A 25,462-nucleotide genomic window follows, 5' to 3' on the forward strand; every position below is an offset into this window, starting at 1 on the left:
TGCATCGAAGAAGTTCTGTTCAAATCTTTGTTTCCTTGAGCAATAAAACATCACTTTCATCTGTCAGATCAAAGATGCAGTGGAGTCTGTATCTGCTTATTCTGATGGGTAAGTGGATTGTTTCACCAGATATACTGTTTTTAATTCAAATTAATATTAATGTAGATTAAGACCTCACAAGTTTTCTTGGGTTTTTTTACTTTTTGTCTTTAAAGAATAAAAAAGCAAATTAAATAATCTCCCGATACCTCTGCAGGCACTTTATTTTATATCATATATATATATATATGGGTGTATTTGTATTTATTTGGCTGTAACTCTCAGCTCTGCAAAAGATTTCCTATGTATCCAGATCTAGAGTATGCATGCTAGTTAAACACTTATGATCCTTCTGCTAATGAAATCATTGCAAACAGATCAACATTTGGAGTCACTCAGTCTTCTCAAGCCTGCCATTTATGTGACAGTTTTAATCCGTAATGTTTAATTTCTTTAATCAGATTTTTATCATATTTCTGTATTTTAGGTCAGTGTTGCTTCTTTACCTGCCAACAGTATGAGTACCACTATATTGCAGAAAACAAGAGCTGGTCTGAAGCACAGAAATACTGCAGAGAGAAATATACAGACCTGGCCAAAGTGTTTGACATGACAGACATGAGCAGACTCCGTAACTCCACACAGAATCAAAGAGAAGCCTGGATTGGACTGAACAACAACACAGGTGGAAACAGGACGTGGCATTGGTCTCTGCCAGGAGTGGAATACATTCATAATGACAGCAGCTGGAATCTGAATGGAAGAACATACTGGGAATATCCTGGGAACTGTGTGAGGAAAAGAGACAAGCTAGCAAATGTTTCTTGTGACACTAATATGTGGTTCATTTGCTATGATGGTGAGGAGATGTGAATAATATGAAATATTATTTGAATATCATAAAATACAAATGTAATGGAATCACAAAATTGTAAATAGAGAAAAAAGACAGAATTTCACGAAACAGATTATTGAGGGATGTCTTTCTGTGTTTTTCTGTTGGTATCCCAGAAAAGAAGAAAGACAAGAAAACATTGTATTTGATAACAATATCTAAGAACTGGACACAGGCTCAGAGCTACTGCAGATCCTATTACACTGACTTGGCCAGTGGACTCGATCAGGTAGACGGAGAAGAAATGAAGGCCCTGTTCGTTGGCCGCGTCATGAGTGTGTGGGTCGGTCTGTTCAGAGACAGCTGGAGGTGGTCAGATGGGAGTGATTTCTCTTTCAGATACTGGGATATGAAGTTATTCAATGATAAACAAAGCAACAAGAAATGTGCTATGACTCTGTTAAACAGATCAGGAAAATGGAGCTCTGATGAATGTGACAAAGAAAAACCCTTCTTCTGTTATGATGGTGAGTTTTTATCAACATGTGTCTGACTGGTTTTCTCTAAAAGGAGGATCACTGGAATCACTGACAAGATCCAACTGAACATATTGTATATTTTTCCTCCACCTACATATGCATGTATGCTGAATTAATCTCATAAACATGAATACACTTAGTTGACAGTCAGATGACTTTAAATATCTGTGGGATAACTTTTAGCTACTGGTAGCGTGAACCAACATTTTAAAGTCTCTGTTGTCTGTAAATATGGAGAGAAGTTGTTTTGGATTCCTAATAGTTTAAAAACACAAAAATATTTGAGGATGTTGTCGACCTGTCTGCACAAAGTTCATTAATGTTATTATACTGTTTTCTACTGAGGGCAGAGTAACACACAAGCTTTATGTAGTTTTTGTTTAATTGGAATAAAATCAACAGCATAGAGAGTTTCTCATGATTAGAGCTCACTAGTTTCAACTGAATGTGTTGTTTTTTTCTTTATGTTCAGATAAATTGATCCTGATCAATGTAAACAAGACCTGGGAGGAGGCCTTGGATTACTGCAGCGAGTCTCACATGAGCCTGGTCTCCATCACTAACCCTTACCAACAGAGATGGGTGGAGGAGAGAGCCAAGAATGCCTCGAGTCCTTTTGTCTGGCTCGGTCTGCGCTACTCCTGCACTCTGGATCTGTGGTTCTGGGTCAAAGACAAGCTGGTCTGCTATGAGAAGTGGAGCAAAGAGGGAAAGACTGAGGAGTGTGGCAGGGCTGTGGGCATACAGAGAGGAGGACAGCATGAGTGGGTCAGTCAGAGAGACAATGAGACATATAATTTTCTTTGTTTTAAATAAGATTTCAGAACATTTTTAGAATTTAGACACGAGGCAAAACAAGATTTATCTCATCTCCATTTATTACAGATTTCATTCTGGAGTGAATTGTGATTTTGTAGTTCTCTGCTGTGTGTCACTTTGTGTTTTGTTTTTTTGGTGATATCAAAATTTCAGATAGAAGCAAAAATCAAATCTATAGCTGTAAATGGCACAATATTGATCTAATCTGATCTGCACTGAAGTAATATGGTTTTATTATTTTCCTCTTGACTGTCTGATATATAATGTGACACACACACACACACACACACACACACTTGAGTAACCGTTACTTAAAGGCTCTTCCTACAGCTTTGACTATAAATGCTATTCATTATATTTATATACAAAAGGATGAATGAGTTCTTCTCGGTTTCATTTTAAATCTGCAACAGTTATGATCATTATAAATTTGGTATTCTGATAACAGGAAGTGGTGCACACACTCAGATTAGATGAATGTAAATAAATTAAACTGTAATTTAGGGATTAAGAAAAAAAATTTGTCAAAATGTGGATACAAATAAAAGAGTAAAATTTATTTGATGTTGTGGTTATTCCTCATTTGTCCACTAGATGTTTCCAGTGTGTTTGACTTTCTTCCTGCTGCACACTTTCTCCATCCTGTGTCACTTTGTGCTATATGGAAGAGAGCTCTGGATAATGAATGGGATGTTCATGTTACTTTCATTACATAAAGTCAGATTAAATATCCACTCCAAACACCCAGCCTGACCCCACTCACACTTTTACTGTAGTGACAGCAACACTCTCACTGCATGGACCCCACGAGTTTGTGCAGACCTGATACTGTGAGTCATATATGTAAGAATGGCGCTGCCTTTCTCTGCACGCCTGTGAATAATCAGACTGGTTGAGTTCAGTTAACTGTAACAGAGGTCAGTAATGAGTCCATCACAGTCAGCACTGTTTGGTTTTAAATCTGTAAAGCTGTGTAAGGTGTGATTGGGTTCATTATTCTGCTGCATTATGAAGTTTTTCCCACAAACCACAAGGCAGAACTCGTAGAGAGGGTCAACATGTTTCTTTTTGATTTATTTGAAAAAGTTATCTTTAAATTACGCACATTCTTAAAGTTGCTCTGAAGAAATGTCTTGATTGGCTGAGGGCTGTCGTGAGTTACAATGCACACAGTTGGTCTGTGTTTCGTGTGTGCTCACACTGACTACTGTAAAGTTAAAGGAAAACACTGTGCAGGTAAAAACAATTCCACTGTATGAGAAAATCTGCACAGAGTAAAAAGTTTGTTTTTAAATTCTAAAAGTTACAGATTATTTCCAGGTTTATATAAAAATAATGCAGATTATGTTTCAGTGTAATAAAGATACAATGTTATAGCAAATGGGAAGAATCTGCTCGAGGTTTTGGATTTAAAACACATCTCTAAAAGTGTAACAGAATTAATTAAAAAACAAAACAAACAAACAAAAACAAAAGGTAAGCAAAGGTCACTTTAATGTTCCTTCATAAACAGAAATATATAAACAATAAAGCAGAAGTTACTTGTTAGTGAAGGATCACAATCTACAAAGCTACCCTCTGTTCACGGATACAAATAGCTTGTTTTGTATTTACAAATAACTGCATGAACTACAGTTCTTTACTTCTGCTAATGTGCTTGCAGCCTTAACCACAATTGCTTTATTTGTATTTGTTTTTCTTTTGACATTTCTCAAACCCTTTGACTAGACAGTTATGAAAATGTGTTTCCAACTTTGCATATCATACCTTGCACATGCAACCCTGTGACTGCAGCAAGGGACCAACCAGATCCACATGCACGTGATCGAAATGCCTACCAGGGACGCAGAAAGGTTGGAGGGGTGCCTGTGTGTGCCTGTGGATCTTTGAGCGTTGGCATGGGATACAAGCTGCTGCCCAGTCTTTCACCGATTTGCGAAGGCCCGACCAAATGAACCTGGCACTGACCAGCTTGACCGAGGCCCGGATGCCCGGATGAGAGAGGGCGTGTACCGAGTCGAAAAAACGACGACGCCATGAAAGGGGGACCACTGGGCGTGGGCGGTCAGTGGAAATGTCGCAAAGCAGGCGCGGATCGCCGTCCCACATGGGCGTGTCCTCCAGCACGAGGCCTGTTTTTGCTGACTGAAGGGCAAGAACGTCCAGGTCAGCACGTTGCTCAGCGGCCATGGCAGCGTAGTCTACGCCGACATACACCGTGGAAACCAAAACGCGGGACAGACAGTTAGCGACGTGATTGGATTTACCAGCCACATGCTGAATGTCTGTCGTAAACTCCGAAATGGCTGCCAACTGGCGCTGCTGGCGTGCGCTCCATGGGTCAGAGACCTTGGACATGGCAAAGGTCAAAGGTTTGTGGTCAGCACTCTGACTCTGTCACACGTTACTCATGAGATGAATTTAGTTGCTGTAAAAAAAGAACAAAGTTGTTTTCTCAATATAAAACATGAGTTTAGAAAGGAGTGCAATGAGTGAATTTGCTATTTAATGTCACTTGTATACATTTGAGCAGTGTTGGGACTAACGCGTTATTAAGTAACGCGTTACAGTAACTACGTTATTATTGTGGTAACGAGCACGGTAACTAGTTATTATGCCAAAACCAGGAACGCGTTACTCGTTACTGGGATTTAGATAGGCTCGTTACTCGTTACTTCGTGTGGTGGATATCGCGGAGCTTCCACAGATTCAATAACATTAGCAAGTGGTGGAGGCCAGCAGGTGGATGAAGGAAAAGGGAGGCAAGAGGAGAGACCCGAAGCGGCCGCCGGTCCGCGTGTCAGGTGAACTGAACTTCAGGTAAGAAGTTATGACCTGCAGTCTATCGGAGTCAGATATAAACCAAGTTTAGGTGGAGTTTATTTTCGTTATGCTGACATTTTCGTACTGCGTGCTAGCTAGCATGACGGAGTTTCTATACAGCTGTGTGGGTGCTATGTTACTGATGTTGAACTTTATTGTGTTCATACAGTTAATTATTAGAGTTGCCAACCGTCCCGTAAAAAACAGAATCGTCTGGTATTCAGAGAAAATATTACGCGTTTCGTATTGAGGTGAAAAGGAACACAGTTTGTCCCGGACTTCAGCTACAATGAAAAAGACACAAAGCTGAAGCTGCACAGCTGCCTCTTCTTCTCTCATTCTCTCCTCTCCTGTTTCTACTTCAATCACGAAACTGATCAATGATCAGCTGATCGGCTTTTCTCTCTTGTTTATTTATCGCCCACTTTGCGCCAGAAAGAGGAAACCAGCGGATGTCGCGTTAAACAACAGCAGCACGTTTAAGCTTGATCAGCTGTTGTTAGAATTTATTTAATATTAATTTCTAGTATCAGCTGATGTTTGCTGGAGCCACAGCTGTAAAGCTGCTGGTCATGATATCAGTTTGGTTATCTGGTGAGAGGGAAACATGCAGATGAAACCAGGAGATGTCCTTACTGAATCATCAGAGCTGAACAGGTGATGGAGAAACAGGTTTACCTTTTAGGTGACATGAATGAGTTGAAGGGAAGTTATGAACTGTTTCTGAGAGACAAATAACACCAGGATCCTTTTCTATGTAGCTGACAGCTGGTAACTGTGCAGGGGCGGGTCTAGCAAAGTGTTGCCAGGGGGGCAGGTAGGGCATTAACAGGGAAAGGGGGGCACAAGGAAATACTTTTCTTTATTATTCTCATTTAAAATGTCTCGCTTTAAAAAAAAAAAAATTATCTGAGTCTTACAACAAACAATTGATAGATTGATACATATATACCATCAGAACAGTGTACATCACTGTCACAACAGTGTTTATTTTCATTCAAAGGCTTTATGATTTTTCCTATAATGGTGGGCCGGTCTCTAGTCAAAATGCCCGGGACGATTTTTTTGTCCCAGACCAGCTCTGTATGCAGCTCATCTGCAGTCTGGTGTTACCTACATCTTCCTATTCAGAAGGCAGAATTTCCAAGTTCTGAGTACAATCAAAAGCACCACGACTGCAGTTTTTGTGTTGGATGTAAAAAGCAGGCTAGAATCATGTGGCGGTCAACGACAGTCCAGGCGTGGGATTTCTCTCGTGGAAATGTGCACATTATTTTTTCCTTTCTATTGGTAGGTGGCACAGTGCACTTGTGGCAAGTAAGCAAGCTAGAAGACTGGCAGTCTGGCTGGGTATCCAGTTACAGAAGCAACACATTAACAAGAGAATTCTGAGTAAAACCAAAGTTACTTTCCCTAGTAACTAGTTACTTTGAAAGTAACGAGTAACTTGAAGTAACTGAGTTACTTTTTTAGAGAAGTAACTAGTAATGTAACTAAGTTACTAATTTAAAGTAACTTACCCAACACTGCATTTGAGTGAGCATGTGTTATTTCATGATAATGTCAAAAACAATTCAATGCTTCACATTAAACTTGTTGTAACTCACTGTGAATTCCGTACAAAGCAAAACACTTCAACTATATTTTGTTTATTGATTGCCAATCATGTGGAATATGATGGATTCATAATAAAGGTGTTCAATGACAGTCTAGTGAAATATTTTAGCTCAGTGGCCGGTGCTCTTTGTGTTCTTTTTCTGTTTTTCTATACATCAGTTTATTTGTTGTCCACCCACTGTGGGTGTAAAATGGAAAAGTTCACACTAACACCAGACACAAGTGTGAACTTCTTTATTTACAGAAACAGAAGGGTGTGCTATCAGTTTGTGTCAAAAAACATTTACACATTACTCATTTGCCTTGAAATGATCATTAACATATACTTTATAAAAAGGGGAAATTTCAAATGATTGGTTGTTATAGTTCACACCAGAGAAGATGCTGGTTTAAAAGAGGGAAATGTTTCTGAACTTTTATCATAGACTCAAACCTCAGTTGTTTTTCTCCTACATACTAAAACAGCTACACTGACAACATAGGAAGTTCATGTGATCAGAGCTGGTAAGACCTTTTCACACACACACACACACACACACACACACACACACACACACACACACAGTTTCTGCCTCTAATAATTATATACAGGTCCTTTTCAAAAAATTTGCATATGATTTTTTGAGATAGGAATTTTGGGTTTTCATGAGTTATGTATGCCAAAATCATCAATATTAAAACAATGAAAGGCTTGAACTACTTCAGTTGTGTGTAATGAATCTAAAATATATGAAAGTCTAATGTTTATCAGTACATTACAGGAAATAATGAACTTTATCACAATATGCTAATTTTTTGAGAAGGACCTGTATATATGTATAAAGACAATCTTTTATAATTTATCAAGTAAACAGTCTTTTGAAACCTTTAATTTTCCGACATTGTAGTTAGTAAAACCACTACAATGATAATAGGGTAGGGTTAGGGTAGGGTTAACCCTAACCCTAACCCTGATGTGAAAAAGTAGATATTAGACTTACAGTGCACTTACAGTGGATTTATTTGAATTTATTTCCACCAGTTTTGTTACATAATGGTTAGTTTACAGTTTAAGTGTTTTAACTGGCAAGGTGATCTGTTGAAGAGTGATGTGAAACACTGGAGCTTTTACAGTAGCACTAGTAGGATTTCCAATAATTTGTGTGTCAGTGCACACATGTGCACTGAAAGGCTGGTGGAAGACATAAAGCTCAACACTCATGCACACTTAGATAAAGACAGGAAATACAGAATGAAAAGAGGAAGGGAAGCAGCAAGCTTTACCACGTTTAAATATATGTATGCAAATGGTTATTGCTGAATCTTTAGTGCTCTATAATTACTAGTTATATGACACTTTAGCATCTTTGTCTATAATTTGATTAATAGTCAAATAATGGCTTGTTTAAAAAAACAACAAGAAAACATCAAAGTTGATTAATACAGTGCTTTGTAGTGTTAGACATGTATTACATTGCTTCTGAATGTGTGAATAAATGTACTCACAATGTTTTTTTCATACACACTAGATAAAATGAACGCTGTCCTTCTGACTATCGTGTGCACTCTCGCACTTCTGCATGGATGGAATGCAATGGTTTACAATCCAAGCCGAAACTCCAACTCAAGGAACAAGTACAACAATCGCCCATGTCAGAGGACCTGGAACAATAATGGATTCAACAGATTTGTTCAGAAGCACATCCTTCAGCAAAACTTCAACAGAAATTCAAAGGAGGCATGGCAAATGTGAGTTAAAGGCCTATAGATAGGTAGATCCATAGAATGCTGTCTTTTCCTTAACAGTGCAATTGGCAAAACCCAATGGGATCCAGTACACAAGTACGCTTTCAACAAACCATATGCTTACATTCTTCTTGGCATAGATTCAACAAGGTGCTGGAAACATTCCTCTGACATTTTGATCCATGTAGACATGACAGCATCACAGTAGATGCACATTTATAATGCAAATCTCCCATTTCACCAAAATCCCAAAGGCAATCTGCTGGATTGAGATGTGGTGATTATGGAGGACATTCAAGCCCACTGAACTCAGTCTTAGTTCAAAAATCTAGTTTGAGCAGTCTGACTAGTCTCCTCTGAGCTCTGACATAAACAAGGCATTTCTGCGCAATGACCCGCCACTCACTGGTTATTTTCTCTCTTTCAGACCATTCTCTATAAACCATAGAGATGTTTGTATGAGAAACACCTGTAGCACTTTTAAAAAAAATACTTGAACCAGTTACTCTGGCAACCACAACATTACCACATTTTGAGTCACTTAAATCACCTTTCTTCACCGTTTTGATGCTTGTTTTGAACTTCAGGGCGTCATCTTGACCATATTACATATTTAAATTCACTTAGTTGCTGCTATGTGACTGACTGATTATATTTGTTTTGAACAGGTGTACTCAACAAAATAGCCAGTAAGAGCTGTTTAGCATTTACTAAAAATAATTATATGTTGTAAGTGTTTTGGGTTTTTTTGTTTGTTTTTTTAAAGAAAAAAAGGTTAATGTGTTCCTTACATTAACATAGGACACTGATATGACTCTTCAGGTACTTGGAGAATGAAGGACTCTGCAACAGACCTCTGCAGTCCTTCATCAAGAAGAAGGATGAGAAACGTGTGGTGAAGATCTGTAATGGTTCCGGCAGGCGTGTTCGTGATAACTTATGCATCAGTACCTCAACCTTTAAGATATATGATGTTGAAGTGAACACCAGCAGCTGCAGAATTACAAGAATTACGGAAAACACAACAAAAGTGATAGTGGCTTGTGACAAAGTTGGAAACCAGTGTCGTCCTGTTCACTTTGAAAAATATGTGTTCCAGGAGCCAACAGATGAACGCTGTCATGGTTAGCAAATTTTTATTTTTTTTGCTTGGATAAACAATCACCTTGTGTATTTTTGCTCTTTGCTACATTAAATATTATTATTTGTTATATGTTCTTTGCTTATCTCATTAAATCCTGGTCCTATAGCATTCAGTGAGAAAATCAAAAATATGACTATATTCCACATATAAAAGGAACAGTTAAATTTCTTATGAATGCACTTTCAGCTAGAGTTTATTTGCAGCTATACAAAGAGAGAAATGGATGAAAACTCATCATGATACCATCATAAATAAGACAATGTATTTTATAAACATGGTTTTCATTTTAAGCTTCGTTGTGATCCTCTCTGTTTTTATTTGTCAGTCTTTTCCATACTGTCCCGCAAATATTTTAAACCTATTTAATTTCTATATTTTATATGCTAACATTAAAACTAAATCTCTTTGGAAGTTAACATAGTTTTGGTTTCTATTTTATGGCACCTAAACAACTCGCTCTGTTATGTCATTTTGTTATGAAAAATCTAAACAGTTTGAGTGAGTTGTGGGTTTTTGTTGACATATTTTGAGTTTTGTGGTTACTATTGAGAAATTGAGATGAAGTAACATTCAGGGAGGTATCACCGATACTGATCCGATACCGATACTTTGTACAAAAACTTAATATGTTATTGTATTTTAGCTTCATCAAATTATAGCTTCATACTGATTACAGGATATCAGACTACTTATTCTTATTGTTTAATTATGAAGAATTAAATAGAAATAAAAAACCTGAAGCTGTGTGTTAATTGATGCTATTTGAACACATGTATCTGGTCATTTAACATGTATATACTTTGCTGTGCCACACTTGGAATTTTGGTATGGATCCAATACCAAGTAAATACAGGGCCAGTATTGTGAAAGATGAATTCTCAATTTGCAAATTCTGAACACATTTTAATCACCACTATATCACTTTGATTGTTACTTTCCACAATAATTACTTAACACAACAAAACACACCTTTGAGCTTTTCATGTTTTCTAAAATTGGGTGTTTGGAGACCATAGTGCATGTTTGAGGTTTATTTTTTCCAAAGAAATAGTTAACACAGTTCAGCAGGCTACATACTGAACTTGAATGATAAAAGCAAGTATTGACCCAGTCGTGCTAGTATTGATCTGATACCAATACTAGTGTTGGTATCAATACTACTGATATTTGTATCAATCTGCCCACCTCAGTTACCAGCCTGTTTTTCAATTTATTGGATTGTAGTTGCTTTCTTTCAGGATTTCTGCACTTTTGCAACGTTGGCTTCAAACATAAATAAGAGGTCAAGTTTATATTTATGTGTTCTAGTCAGGCAAGAGTGCTCTTACAGGTGGTGGATAGGAAAATATATTAAAACACCACCTGTGCATGGGAGCACAGGCTTGTAAAAGACCTTATAGAAAATAGTTTTATATGCACAAAAATGTATGAATCATAGACAGAAATCACACATATATTCGGGTATTGTACTTGCAGTCTTAACCATAGTCGCTGATCATTTATTTTATTTTATTGTCAATTTTCTCAATCCCTGTGTCTAGACAGTAACTAGCTTTAGTTTTCAGAAAATTGATATTAATTTTTAAAGAAAAATGAAATATGTCCTTAAAGTTCCACTAAGCTATTATTACTCCCCTCACCTTTCTAATATTCTATCTGTAAAACTCAAAGCGTGAAACTGTTCTTGAAGAGGAATTATTAAAGAATGAAATCTTATAACTAACTGTCATGTACACACAATACTTAGTGTTTACTAGTATTACTGCTTCTTCCGCCCTATCTCATGGGAAGAAAAAATGTTGTTGTTGTTGCTTTTTGTTTCCTGTAAAGACAAGCATTGAATGCTGAGTGAGTTTGCCTGGTTTCCTGTGTGAGGCACTGCCTAGATGGTTTAAAAATATTCTGTAAAAATATTCAAAGTCGGTACGTTTTTTTAATCATCATTGAAATATGTGTTGCTTCTCTGTGAGACAGTTGCCAGATACCTCACTGTAAAATCTAATATTGTGTTTAATTCAAAATGTTAAGTACACTGAACCCAGTTTTTATCAACTTGTTATTAGAACTCAGTTTATGTAAGTTACCAATACTTTTCATTCAAAAAGCTGATCAACTCAGTTTATTTTTGTCTTAACTTATAAAAAGTAAGTAAGCCAGAAGTTTTGCTTCTCAGTGCAGAAGGATAAAACGATATGGTTTGAAAATGCCACGTCACTACCGTCCTCCTCCCTCGCACAGATCAGCCCGCATGTTCATGGTGCCCACATTTTTTTCTGGAATATGATGAGCAAACCTGGAGAAGCTTCAGTTCAAGAGATTGTTGTCATTGCAGTGAATGTTTATGTGATACCGCACACCAAAGCCTTGAAATTTCTGATAATGGGGAAAAAAGTGAGGGATGGTGGAAAGATGTTGAAAGATCCTGATTCTCTGCAAAGGTTTAATATGTTTGGAAGTATCCTGGGGCTCAACAGGCTGTCCTCTGGCAGGGCAAGTTCTCGTGTCCTTTTACGATGTGACGTCTCAGTCTCACATCTACTCATTTACTGAGTGTTCGTTTGGTGGTGAGATCCTCCCGTACTTCAGTCCACATCTGAAACAAAATGAGAAAAACAGCAATCCTTTGATTATCTCTGCTGTGCAAAAGTAGCAGTAATCACATGCACTGAATGTGGTAAGCAATATGTATGATTGGGTGTGCAGTAACAGTTTGCTTACCTGCCCATCAGGTATTTCATTGGTCAAATGTCAACATTTTTTACTATAACATGCCTTAATGAAGATCCTCTGACTGAGGCATCAATTTTAAAGTTTTATCTTTTATGTACTATTTTTCTAGATTTTAACATTTGAAAAGTAAAAAATAGGTCACACATACAGCAATGGAAATGTATACATTTTACAGATATGAACAATGAAATAACAGAAAATTACTAACAGGAAAAAAAAACAAGGCTGGGAACTAGGATGTCTGGGTGTGTTGAAACACCTCCTGCAAAAGGCAGAAATGACAAAATATATTCTAAATATCAACTTGTTAAAACACTTTAGACACTATTCCTGTTATTTCTTTAAGAAAAAAATATTAGGACATATTATAATAACAATTTTGGGGAGCATTAAAATCTTGCACCTAGATGAAAGTAACTTTAAGAAGTAATTTGACATTAATCCCTCGGATGCAACAGGGAACTTGACTTTGTGGTGCATGGACTGGTGTATGTATGGATCAGAATCAGAATACTTTATTAATCCTTAAGAAAATAATTTAAGTGCATGTATTTGCTTTTCTACTCACTCTCAGTAGATTGCTTTCTTATACTTCAAGGCTTGGGGGATAAGGAGGTAATTTAGGACTCAGGATCTATGACACACAGTTTAAGTGGAGCCATGGATCAAACCACCAACCTTGCCACTAGCAGATGGTCTGCTCTACCCACTAAGCCACACAGGACTTTAAAATATTAAGTTAACTTTGTGCGAATAGCCTTAAATTACATGTCTTGACTGCTGTCCTAAGAGTTGCAAGACTGGAATACTTGAACTCTCTGTGTATCTGTGACATTTTTTGTCTGCTGATTCTTGTCTGCTGTGTACACAGGAGTGTGGTAGTCCCCTCCAGATCTGTGCAGACACACACACACACACACACACACACAGAGACACTTCAACACTCCCTTCCCACGGCTCTGACTATAAATGCTGTTTGTTATAATTGTATACCACAGGATGGATTACGAGTTCTGCTTGTTTGTTGTGTTTTGCTCATTCTCCATCACTTACTGTATCAACAAAATGTTTACTTCTCTTTGTAGCTCTGTTTTACAGATCCTTTTTCTTCTGTTCAACCGTTTGTTTCACTTTGTACTTTTGCTACTCAGGCTTCTTAAATTGTGCTCTTCAGCAGTCAATATATGCCATTTAATAATGTGTGTAATATATTTATGACATCAAATGGATAGAAATGAATAAAACTGTCATTTAGGAACGTGTTTTTTGTGCATTTTTTGTCATGATGTTACCACAAATAAGTTTGATTAGTAGATATTTTTAAATCTGTAGATAGATTTTAAAATATAAATAGAACATATAATATCAACTATTATCATTAATAATAATAATGATATATAAATTACTTCCAGACTGTCATATCTTATTTGTCCACTAGATGCCATTAGTGAGTTTTACCTTAATCCTGATGAACACATTCTCCATCCATTGTTGTTTTCTGCTATCTAGAAGAGAGTTCTGGATAATGAATGGAAAATTAAAGTAAATATTTCATGTCCACACACAAATCAGAGAAAATATCCACTCCACTTTGGAATACTCTCATGATCGTCACTTTCAATCAATCAGTTTATTTATAAGCACATTTAAAAACAACACAGGTTGACCAAAGTGCTGTACATAGTAAAAAGTAAAACAAATACACACCAAAAGAATAAAACAAGACTCAGTCACAATTAAAAGCGAGGGAGTAAAGATGTGTTTCTCAATGAGATTTACAAATGTCGAGTTTTGTAGAGGTCTTAATTTGAAGAAGCAGACTATTCAAGTTTAGGCGCAGCAATCGCAAAGTCCCGGTTTCCTCTGGGTTTTAGTTTGCTGCTAGGAACAATCAGAAGCAACTTATCAGCTGACCTAAGAGTTCTATTTGACTATTTTTAGTTACAAGATCAGAGAGGTATTTTGGAGCTAATCCATTTAGAGACTTAAAAACAAGCAATACAATCTTAAAATCAATTCTATAACGTACTGGAAGCCAATGTGAACGAGCCAAGACTGGGGAAATATCATCTCGTTCACAAGTGCCTGTCTAGAGTTGGGCAGCAGCATTCTGAACAAGCTGAAGAAGAGAGCAGAGTCGGACTGGTATCAAAATAAAGATTATTACACTAATCAAGCCCAGATGAAATAAATAGATAAATTACTTTCTTGAAGTCAGCAAATGACAACATGTTCTTAATTTTTGCAAGGGCCCTGAGCTGGAAGAAGCTGGCTTTTACAACAGGATTTATTTGTTTGTCAAATGAAAAACTGCCATCAAAGAACACTCCCAGATTTTTTGCAATGGGAGTTCTGGACTTTTCCAGAGGGCCCTACTTCAGCCAAAGTACACAGAGAAACAGGCTCAAAGTGATCAAACACAGCTGAGGAATACGAGGGAACAGAAGGATCATAAGCTTCGTCCCCTGGTGAGCTCATCACTGGACCCACTTCAGTTTGCCTACCAACCTGGCATTGGAGTGGATGATGCTTCCTCCCGAAGTTCTCTGATGAATCCTCAATAGTCGGCCTCATCGGTGAGAGAACTGACCCAAGACTTTGTGGACTGGTGCCAGCAGAACAACCTCCAGATCAACACTGAAAAAAACCAAGGAGCTGGTGGTAGACTTCCACAGGCACAAACATCCTCCACTGCAAGCACTGAACATCCAAGGTATGGACATTGAGGCTGTGGACAGCTACAGGTACCTTGGTGTTTATCTTAAAAATAAACTGGACTGGACTCACAATTCAGATGCTCTCTACAGAAGAGGGCAGAGCAGGCTGTACCTGCTGCGGAGACCCAGGTCTTTTGGAGTGAAGGGCTCACTGCTGAAGACCTTCTATGACTCTGTGGTGGCCTCAGCCATGTTTTAACGTGTGGTCTGCTGGGGTGGCAGCAACTTGGCTTGGTTACAGGAAGAGACTGAACAGGCTGATCCAGAGGGCCAGCTCTGTTCTAGGATGTCCTCTGGATCCTGTGGAGCTGGTGAGTGACAGGAGAATGGTGGCTAAGCTGTCATCTCCCATCCCATGCAGGAGACTCTGACAGCACTGACCAGCTCCTTCAGTAGCAGGCTGCGGCACCCACGGTGTGGGACAGAGAAACGCTGCAGGTATTTCCTTCCTACTGTTGCCAGTACAAAGACGTTGCAGATGACCAAACACACACATGTACACATGTGCAATAACACAGTGTATTTTTTTTTCTGACAAAGTAGCATTTTATTTTATTGCTTATAGCACGTGTGACAGCCAGTGGGCTGGCCTTGTTTTCTTGTTGACTGTCTCTTTCAGGTATGTGTTAGGTGGAGCTGACCCAATTATGGGTACAGCACAACTGAGAAGGCCAGTCCCAGTTATAAAGCTGCCTTGACTGAACCTCTGTCTCTCTTTTTCTCTTCATCTGGGGCTCATTTTGCTCCTTTTGTTATGTTCAGTTATGGCTGTTGTATCATTTAACCTGTGTTTGAATTTCTTTACTTTATTTCATTAAAATATCTTACAGACTGTGTGTCACATCCTTTGAGCCGGGTTGTGACATATGTTGTTCTTTTTCATCTTATTCTATTCCAGTGTTTTTCTTAATTTTTGCTACTGTAACTTTGCACTGTCCACTTTCTGCTGTGACACAACACATTTCTCACGTGTGGGACTAATAAAGGTTTATCTTATCTTTAACAAGAAACTGTAAAAAGGTTTCACAGGTGGCTGGAGACACTGGTAAGTGTGGGGTAGGTGAAGGTTTGGTAACAGAATTAATGGTGTTTAATAAGACATGGAACCTATAACAGTTATTTATTAAATCCAGCTTCGCAGACAGAGTTACACCTATGCCGGTTTTTGAGAGCAGGGCTCAATGATGTAAATTAGGCTGTATATGTGTAGCATTTCATTTCCCCTTTAAACCAAGAAGAAAACAACAAAACAAAACTGAGCTCCAAGGAACACAAATAACCTCATAAAACAATAAATCGAAAACAGAGTCTGACCTTCCTAGATTACCCAAAGAGTGAGAGTAAGAAAATATATGACATATTTTATGTAGACCAGATTTGCTGAATTCTGTAGTGTTGCAAAAAGCAGATTAACTTTGCCTTTGACATAATAAATTTATTATAGTGATTAAAAGTTCCTAAAAATCACTTAAAGCCTTGTCATAGCTTTCGTGCTCTGCAGGGTATTTCTGCCATTCAAATAAACGTTACTTTTACAGCCTACCTAACAATGTTCAAGGTCTTAAACTGTCAACCAATCAAGCCTCTGTGTCAGGAAGTAGAAAAGCAACTTCCTCATTGTGCTTTGCAGAGTCCAACTGGTACAAACAGATAAGAGATATAAAGATGCAGACAAGAGAACTGCTTATTATTAAACAACATCAAAGCAGCCAGTTTGATCATATTAATCAGAGAGTCTGCAGAGTGAGTGGTGCTGAAACAGCTTCAAAAATGAATTTTAACATTTTACGGTCTATTTTCTTGTTTTGTGGCTTGACTTTGGCCCACAGTGGTGTTAATACCACTGAAATGAATCCATACCATCCTGACATGTGTAACCTCCTGAAAGATTTTGGGGCCATGACAGAAAAAGTGGAGCTGCAAAGCAAAGGTAAAACAAAATGAAGTGAGATTTCATTGATTAAACTGTTAAGCATTTTTTTCATTCTGGCTGAATACTCATAATTAATTTGACTCAAAGTTATCAATCTTCAAAAAACCTGGAAACCTGGAAATTTGGTAGGACCACCCTAAATTGTCATATTAGAATGCAAAATTAACTTCACTGTTTGTCTAATTAAAGTGCTGTATACTAAGATGAAACAATTATAAATCAATTATGACATTTTGAAGACCAGATAATGTCCATGTTTTCAAAAAGCTCATTAATAATACCATAGTAATTTTCCAAATTAAAAGCTAAATGTCACATTTATCTGCTGGATAAATGCAAGAAAAATAGAGGATCTATATATTCATGTTATGACCCGTCTAGGGGTCAGGGCATAAAATGAAAAGGAGATTTACTTCCCTAAGACCCAAGCAGCCACAAGAACAACTTATTTGCAAGAGATATACTTCGCTAAAAAAAAGCATTTCAAAAAGCAGCTTTACCTTGCCATTGACATGAAAAAAAAAAATTATTATAGCCATCAAAAGTTCCTAAAAACCACTTGAAGTCTTGTCATAGCTTTCGTGCTCTGCAGGGTATTTCTACCATTCAAATAAACAGCAACACAGGAAGTCTTTAAACAGCATCAAACACCCAGTTTGATCATATTAATCAGAGGTCTGGATAGTGAGTGGTGCCGAAACAGCTTAGAAAATGAATTTTAACATTTTATGGCCCACAGTGGTGATAAGTTACTGAAACAAACTCATACCATCCTGACATGTGTAACCCCCTGAAAGATTTTGGGAAAAAGTGAAATCTATGGAAACAAGACTGAAGGAAACTGAAATCCACCTAAAGGAAAGTGTGACCCACCACACTACTCGCAAGCAGATGCTTTCCAGATGGTAGGGCATCTGGAATTGTGCATGACGTATTATGGATTAAAATATGATATTACTCTTCTGCCTCCATTTCTAACATACTATTTCATTGTTTAGGTAAAAATGAATAGGAGTAATCAGCTCAAAGTGAATTAATGCCATTACACACCCACAGTCGCTTGCGTAAAACTCTTTTGAAGGTTCCCATTGCTTCTTCATAGTGTGAAAGAATGACATCTACAATGCTATTTAGATTACTTATTAACACATGTTTACTATTACTGTACTTCACATTAAGCTCTATTAATGCTGTGCCTTCCCTCGAGGCCAACAGGTTTATTGGTCACTCCAAAAAATACCCCAAGAAAATAAAACAACAAAATAACAAAAAAAATAAAATAAAATAAAAAAAATTATAGATTAGCTTCCTGTCTACTCTAAGTGTCCAGAGTTGCTAGTACAAAGTTTAACCCACTTTTGTCTTTAGAAGTGCCTTCATTTTAAATGGCATAGATTCAACAAGGTAGAACAATTTGAAGAACAATTAAATCATGTGTCCGTTTATAAAACAGGTTCACTTATACAGGTGTTAGATAAGATGATGGCGCAGCGAGAACACAGCAAGAGAAAAGCCTTTTACACACCGGTTGTGTAAAATTTGTGCAAATAATTCATGCATTAAAAATATTTTTTGGACTCACCTTTTTTAATGCACTTAGTGGTCTTTATTTTCTTAAATCAAGTTCGATTTTTGTGTTTTTCAATAGGATAAACAGATCTCAACAAAAAGCTTTAAAATGTCAACAAAATACAGCTAAAATTCCCAAAATTGATGCCCTCTAAATCAGTCCAGCAATCCAGATTGCAGTTTTGTGGTCCAATTCTGCTCCCCAGGCCTTATGTTTGACATGCCTGATTTAATACATATTATTGTCATACTAAGCACCAGTAGCTAGAAATGTTGCCATTTTCAAAATGAACTATTAGCTATTTCCTATCACTGGCTATCTCACAATTGCATAAAAAATGTTAGTTTCACAGATTTTTGTTAAATACTGTAAAGATCCCAGTTATGTCTGTACAGAAGTTTGGACTGGCTCTCTGTTCAAAGGGCCAGTGTCTCTGATCCTAGGAGTATTACCATAATAGGTTACGGAAATGGACAAGGAAAAGACTAGGAAAAGGGGAGCACAGCGATAACACACAGCATCCTGAGGGTTTGATAGTACGAGACAACAACAAACAGGGGAAGACTGAGGACTAAAAAACACAGGCAAGATAACGAGAGGATGGGGAACAGGTGGAAACAAAGCTGGGCCTAATCAGACAGAAAGAGACAAGGGGAAGCAAAACTAGATACACTAAGGTAGGACAAGGACTATCAAAATAAAACAGGAAGCATGAGACATAAGCAGACTTAACACAGAGACTAAATGAGGAGAACAAGAAAACAGAACTAAACCTTTACTAGAGATGTTTTGCCCTTCAACAGGGGAAGAAATGAGGCGAGATGAATGAATGGTACTGACACGCAGCTCTCACTCTCACTCGTCTGTATTGAGTCTTACAAAAACAACACAACCAAAACCATATTCTCCTTGTATTGATACACAGTCTCAGGACAAGCATTACCTCGAGGCACTACCAATGGATTGACGCCCAGGCAAAACTCTCACCACTCATCTCTCTTTACATTCCCAAAGCATATTCCATACAGCAACACCGTCAAAACACAGGAGGTGTTACCTCCTTTGCACAGTATCACCTTAAAGCACTTGTTGCAGGCTGCTGAGTTTGCATCTTTTGCTGTGAAGTACAGCCAGACTTTGACCGCTTCGTCTTGGGCATTTTTAATCTGTAGCTCTGCTCTAAAAGAACGTACGTACCTGGGCCCGCCTACTATCCTTGGAAAGGTAAAATGATTGGCTAGAATCCAAAGTGTATGACATCTCAGGAAAAAAAAAGCACTGAAATAAAGCACCGAAATGTGCCCTGCTTTTCGGTCTGGTTACTACCGTTTATGTCAGAACGATACCGGTACCCATCCCTACTGCCTTGTGCTGTGTGAGCCTGCGCACAAACAAAGCACAGAGGGAAAGAGCAAATGAGACATAACACATATCATCTCATTTGTGCCTTTTTCCAGTGGATTTTTCGGGCACTGTAGTAAATCATGTCCAAATTCAGTTTGTGGGTAATCTATAAGTTGAGCTAGATGGTATATAATGATGTGCTACGTGGTGGCTAGTACACAGCTGTGGTTAGCTTAATATAAACACATTAGTACAGTGAAGTTGGAGGATAAAAGCTCACTTGTTACCACTCTATAAAAGTTAATGTGAGGCTTCCCGATAGTTAGGGACAAATGCAATCACATGGCAGGATTCTGTAAACGGACCAAACTTCAGTCAGGAGAACAATACGAGGTTAGTCATTAATATACTGCTGCATGGGCTGGGCTGTAGTTACATCATAAGGTTTTAAAAACTGACCTTTTTGGGGTGCTGCCGATGAATAGTGGTAATAAAAACTGAGTGAGGCTGACAGTGATCATTGCCTTTTTTAGGGGCTTGATCAGATTAAATAGAATAAGATTAAAACATGTTGAAAACACAAAAGCCTTAATAAACGAAGAGAAATTTGGATCTGGAAGTTCATACATCATCACTTAAAGACTGAATATCCTGCTGTGAATGTTAAATAACATTCATCTTAGAAATAAAATTGTCTAGCGTAAACTGCATATGGTGTTAAATAGGCCTATACAACTGTACTTTAATGTCAGTAATAAGGGTGGTACTTAAAGAGCCGTGTATTTTATGAGGTGGTACTTGAGAACAACTGGAATAGAGTTATAACATCAGTATATAAAAGATTGTTTCACTTAGAAAGACAGTTTGAGGTAGCGTTTAGTAAAATTAGTAATGACTGAGTAGCTACAGAGCAGTGACATCCTCTGCTTTCTAGATTGGATCATGTTCTCCCCATGCCTCCATCCAGTTTAATATAATGAATTAACTTGTTAAGCAACAGAAATAAGTACACGTATATATGTTGTTGCTCATGGAAAGTTAGCAGTGCAGTTCCCCCCCACCCCCCTTTTTCCTGTTTACTTATGATGTAAATTACACTTTTTACAGGTGTAATATACAAATCCTTCCCAACTGTGGATCATTCATTCAGGGGGAAAGTCAGGCTCTTGTGTTTTAACATTCAAATCCTGAGCTGGAAAAGAAGAGCTCTCTTTTACTGTATATCTATATTACCTTGAGAGCTGTCTTCATGAACACACCGACTAGAGAAGAAATTATAACATGTAAGTATCAAAACTGTAATATGATTTCATATTTGTGGTACAGAAATGATGTGTAGAGAATATTTAAAATATGTTTTTCATGTGTTACAAAACAATAACATTTATCTTGCACAACTTTTACTGAAAAGACTTGTGAGCTTAAAATAACAAGATCTTTCAAGACGGGTAACATTCATGGTTTTATCAGCTTCTTCATAAATTTCTGAATTATGGTTTATAATAGTTAACACTACTTTCTAGCTTGCTGTTTAATCCCTCTTTTCTTTCCTGACATAAAGTGTGCATCAAAGAAGCTCAGTTCAAATCTGTGCTTCCTTCACCAATAAAACATCACTTTCATCTGTCAGATCAAAGATGCAGTGGAGTCTGTATCTGTTCATTCTGATGGGTAAGTGGATTGTTTTATCAAATATACTGTTTTTAATTAAAATTAAAATTAATGTAGATTACAGATATGGTTTTTTTCTCTTTAAAGGATAATAAAATGCTAATTAAATAATCTCATATAATGTATTTTAGGTCAGTGTTGCTTCTTTACATGCCAACAGTATGAGTACCACTTTATTGAAGAAAACAAGAGCTGGTCTGAAGCACAGAGATACTGCAGAGAGAAATATACAGACCTGGCCAAAGTGTTTGACATGACAGACATGAGCAGACTCCGTAACTCCACACAGAATCAAGGAGAAGCCTGGATTGGACTGAACAACAACACAGGTGGAAACAGGACGTGGCATTGGTCTCTGCCAGGAGTGGAATACATTCAAAGTGACAGCAGCTGGAATCTGAATGGAAGACAAAAGTGGGAACATCCTGGAAACTGTGGGAGGAAACGAGACAAGCTGGCAGATGTTTCATGTGACTATCCTATGTGGTTCATCTGCTATGATGGTGAGGAGATGTGGACACTATTGAACATTATTATAATATCATGATATGAAAATATATTGCAATCAAATAATTCTGGATTGAGAAGACAGATACAGACAGAATTTCAGGAGACAAATTACTGAGGGATGTCTTTGTGTGTTTTTCTGTTGGTATCCCAGAAATGAAGAAAGACAAGAAAGCAATGTATTTGATTAAGGAGAAGAAGAACTGGACACAGGCTCAGAGCTACTGCAGATCCTATTACACTGACTTAGCCAGTGGACTCGATCAGGTAGATGGAGAAGAAATGAAGGCCCTGTTCGCTGGCTGTGTCATGAGTGTGTGGGTCGGTCTGTTCAGAGACAGCTGGAGGTGGTCAGATGGGAGTGATTTCTCTTTCAGATACTGGGATATGCAGTTATTCAATGATGAACAAAACAAGAAGACATGTGCTATGACTCTGTTAAACAGATCAGGAAAATGGAGCTCTGATGAATGTGACAAAGAAAAACCCTTCTTCTGTTATGATGGTGAGTTTTTATCAACATTTATCTGACTAGTTTTGTAGCATATTGTATATTTGTCTTCCACCATGTATGCTGAATTAATCTCATAAACATGAATACACTTAGTTGACAGTCAGATGATCTTAAATATGTGTGGGATAACTTTTAGCTACTGGTAGTGTGAACCAACGTTTTAAAGTCTCTGTTGTCTGTAAATATGGAGAGAAGTTGTTTTGGATTTCTAATTTGAGGATGTTGTTGACCTGCCTGCAGAAAGTTGTTTGTTCTGTTTTCTACTGAGGGCAGAGTAACACACAAGCTTTATGTAGTTTTTGTTTCATTGGAATAAAATCAACAGCATAGAGAGTTTCTCATTTACACAGCTCACTAGATTCAAATGAATGTGTTGTTTTATCTTTATGGCAGAAAAATTGATCCTGATCAAAGAAAACAAGACCTGGGAGGAGGCCTTGGATTACTGCAGAGAGTCTCACATGAGCCTGGTCTCCATCACTAACCATTACCAACAGAGATGGGTGGAGAAGAGAGCCAAGAATGCCTCGAGTCCTTTTGTCTGGCTCGGCCTGCGATACTCCTGCACTCTGGATCTGTTGTTCTGGGTCAATGACAAGCTGGTCTGCTATGAGAAGTGGAGCAGAGAGGGAAAGACTGAGGAGTGTGGCAGGGCTGTGGGCATGCAGAGTGGAGGACAGCATGAGTGGGTCAGTCAGAGAGACAATGAGACATATAATTTTTTTTGTTTTAAATAAGACTTCAGAACTATTTCAGAATTGAGGCAAAATAAGATTTCTGATGTGTGTCACTGAGTTTTTTGTTTTTGTTTTTTACTGGCAAAAGTTCAACTGAGAGCAAAGAAAAAACATAGTTGTAAACAGCACAATATTGGCAATATCTGATCTTCACTAAAGTAAATACAGTTTCCTCATTTTCCTTTTGACTGTCTGATTCAGTGATGTCATATTTACTCACTTTCCTCATTATTGCTCCATTATTCAATTATTACACTTTTGTTTTTAGATTTTAGAAACATGTTAGTTTTGGTTTTCGTATTTGTTGTTTATCTTTTATCTTTGAAAAGTTTTTTGTCTTTAAGCACTTGGTCTTAATGATACTCTTTCTAATATTTAATGGTTAGTGAATATTAAAAACTAATGCGACAAACCAGAGCATTTATATTGTAAACTGTCACAAAAACCATAATTAAATACTCAGTTGCAAGTGTAACAATCAACACTCCTTACAAGAATTCTTGGTACATTTATTTCTACAGGAAATCCTTTGTAACTCTTACACGTTCGACCCTAATGGCAAAAAATAAAAAATGTCATTTCCTCAAAAACTGTGTCATTCACCTGAGAACTCTTGGCATTATCCAAGTGAACATTCTCCAACTTGCAATTAAAAATGTGTTTAAAGCAGAAGAGACCCACTCTGATGTCCCTAATAAAAATTGAATAATACCTCATCAGGAGATTTGAAGCCTAATCCTCTGAGTGTCACATGCCAACCATTATCATCATGCACTTAGATGAAACACTTTCTTCCTACAAATCTCTTTCATTCATTGACACAAATGCTGACATTCAGCCTCCAGGGGGAGCACTGGAGTCAACTCAGGGGTCAGCATCTTGCCCAAAGATACTTTGACACACAGATTTGAGGAGCCAGGACTGAACTACTAACCTTCTAATTAATAGACCAGCTCTACAAAAATGTTTTAGAAACACAGTTTTGTGTACTGGGAGGTGGACGTCAGCAAAAAGACCGAGTGGGATCTGGGTGTGGTGAGATGTGATGCAAACCGCAAGGGGAAACTCTCAATCAGTCCTGACAACGGTTACTGGGCTACTGTACATTATGAAGACCAGAAACATGCAGCCCTGAAAACACCAACCGTGAGCCTTTCGGTTAAAGGAAAACCTCAGAAAGTTGGGGTGTTTGTAGATTACAAGAAAGGTCTTGTGTCCTTTTACGATGTGACGTCTCAGTCTCACATCTACTCATTTACTGAGTGTTTGTTTGGTGGTGAGATCCTCCCGTACTTCAGTCCACATCTGAAACAAAATGAGAAAAACAGCAATCCTTTGATTATCTCTGCTGTGCAAAAGCAGCAATAATCACATGCACTGAATGTGGTTGGCAATATGTATGATTGGGTGTGCAGTAACAGTTTGCTTACTTGCCCATTGGGCATTTCATTGGCCAAATTTCAACATTTCTTTACTATAGCATGCCATGATGAAGATCCTGTAAAAAATAGGTCATACATACAGCAGTGGAAATGTATACATTTTATAGAAACAATATGAACAATGAAATTACAGAAAATAACTAAAAGGGGGGGAAAAAAACAACATGGCTGGGAACTAGGAGGTCTTTGTGTGTTGAAACACCTGCAAAAGACAGAAATGACAAAATATATTGTAAATATCAACGTGTTAAAACACTTTAGACACTATTCCTGTTATTTCTTTAAGAAAAAAATATTAGGACATATTATAATAACAATTTTGGGGAGCATTAAAATCTTGCACCTAGATGAAAGTAACTTTAAGAAGTAATTTGACATTAATCCCTCGGATGCAACAGGGAACTTGACTTTGTGGTGCATGGACTGGTGTTGGTATGGATCAGAATCAGAATACTTTATTAATCCTTAAGAAAATAATATAAGTGTATGTATTTGCTTTTCTACTCATTTTAAGCAGATTGCCTCTTATACTTCAAGCCTTGGGGGATAAGGGGGTAATTTAGGACTCAGGATCTATGACACACAGTTTAAGTGGAGCCATGGATCAAACCACCAACCTTGCCACTAGCAGATGGTCTGCTCTACCCACTAAGCCACAGGGGCTTTAAAATATTAAGTTAACTTTGTGCGAATAGGCTTAAATTATATGTCTTGACTGCTGTCCTAAGAGTTGCAAGACTGGAATACTTGAACTCT

General features: G+C 37.7%; 2 protein-coding genes across 5 annotated transcripts; both read left to right on the top strand.

Moving 5' to 3' along the window:
• On the top strand, positions 1 to 23,496 carry LOC100703743 (secretory phospholipase A2 receptor-like). 2 transcript variants are annotated; one of them, XM_025906076.1, is made up of 5 exons: positions 21,079 to 21,118; positions 21,397 to 21,506; positions 21,638 to 22,009; positions 22,168 to 22,518; positions 22,921 to 23,496. In XM_025906076.1, exons 2-5 carry the CDS (start codon positions 21,473 to 21,475, stop codon positions 23,262 to 23,264), a joined length of 1,101 nt encoding a protein of 366 aa, XP_025761861.1. In that variant the 5' UTR covers positions 21,079 to 21,118; positions 21,397 to 21,472; the 3' UTR covers positions 23,265 to 23,496. The 2 variants fall into 2 exon arrangements, 1 of the variants encoding a protein (XP_025761861.1); XR_003219519.1 differs by lacking the exons at positions 21,079 to 21,118; positions 21,397 to 21,506; positions 21,638 to 22,009; positions 22,168 to 22,518; positions 22,921 to 23,496 and adding exons at positions 1 to 108; positions 527 to 567.
• LOC112846516 (uncharacterized) lies at positions 4,326 to 13,529 on the top strand. Of its 3 annotated transcripts, none has more exons than XM_025906077.1 (3): positions 4,326 to 4,604; positions 8,181 to 8,400; positions 9,220 to 13,529. In XM_025906077.1, the coding sequence occupies exons 1-3, from the start codon at positions 4,514 to 4,516 to the stop codon at positions 9,524 to 9,526; spliced, it is 618 nt and encodes a 205-aa protein (XP_025761862.1). In that variant the 5' UTR covers positions 4,326 to 4,513; the 3' UTR covers positions 9,527 to 13,529. The 3 variants fall into 3 exon arrangements, 1 of the variants encoding a protein (XP_025761862.1); XR_003219521.1 differs by lacking the exon at positions 4,326 to 4,604 and adding an exon at positions 6,612 to 7,176 and having other exon boundaries at positions 9,199 to 13,529; XR_003219520.1 differs by lacking the exon at positions 4,326 to 4,604 and adding an exon at positions 6,615 to 7,176.
• Positions 23,497 to 25,462: the final 1,966 nt, after the last annotated feature.

The sequence above is a fragment of the Oreochromis niloticus genome, linkage group LG3, assembly GCF_001858045.2.
Source record: "Oreochromis niloticus isolate F11D_XX linkage group LG3, O_niloticus_UMD_NMBU, whole genome shotgun sequence".
NCBI classification, from domain to species: Eukaryota; Metazoa; Chordata; class Actinopteri; order Cichliformes; family Cichlidae; genus Oreochromis; species Oreochromis niloticus.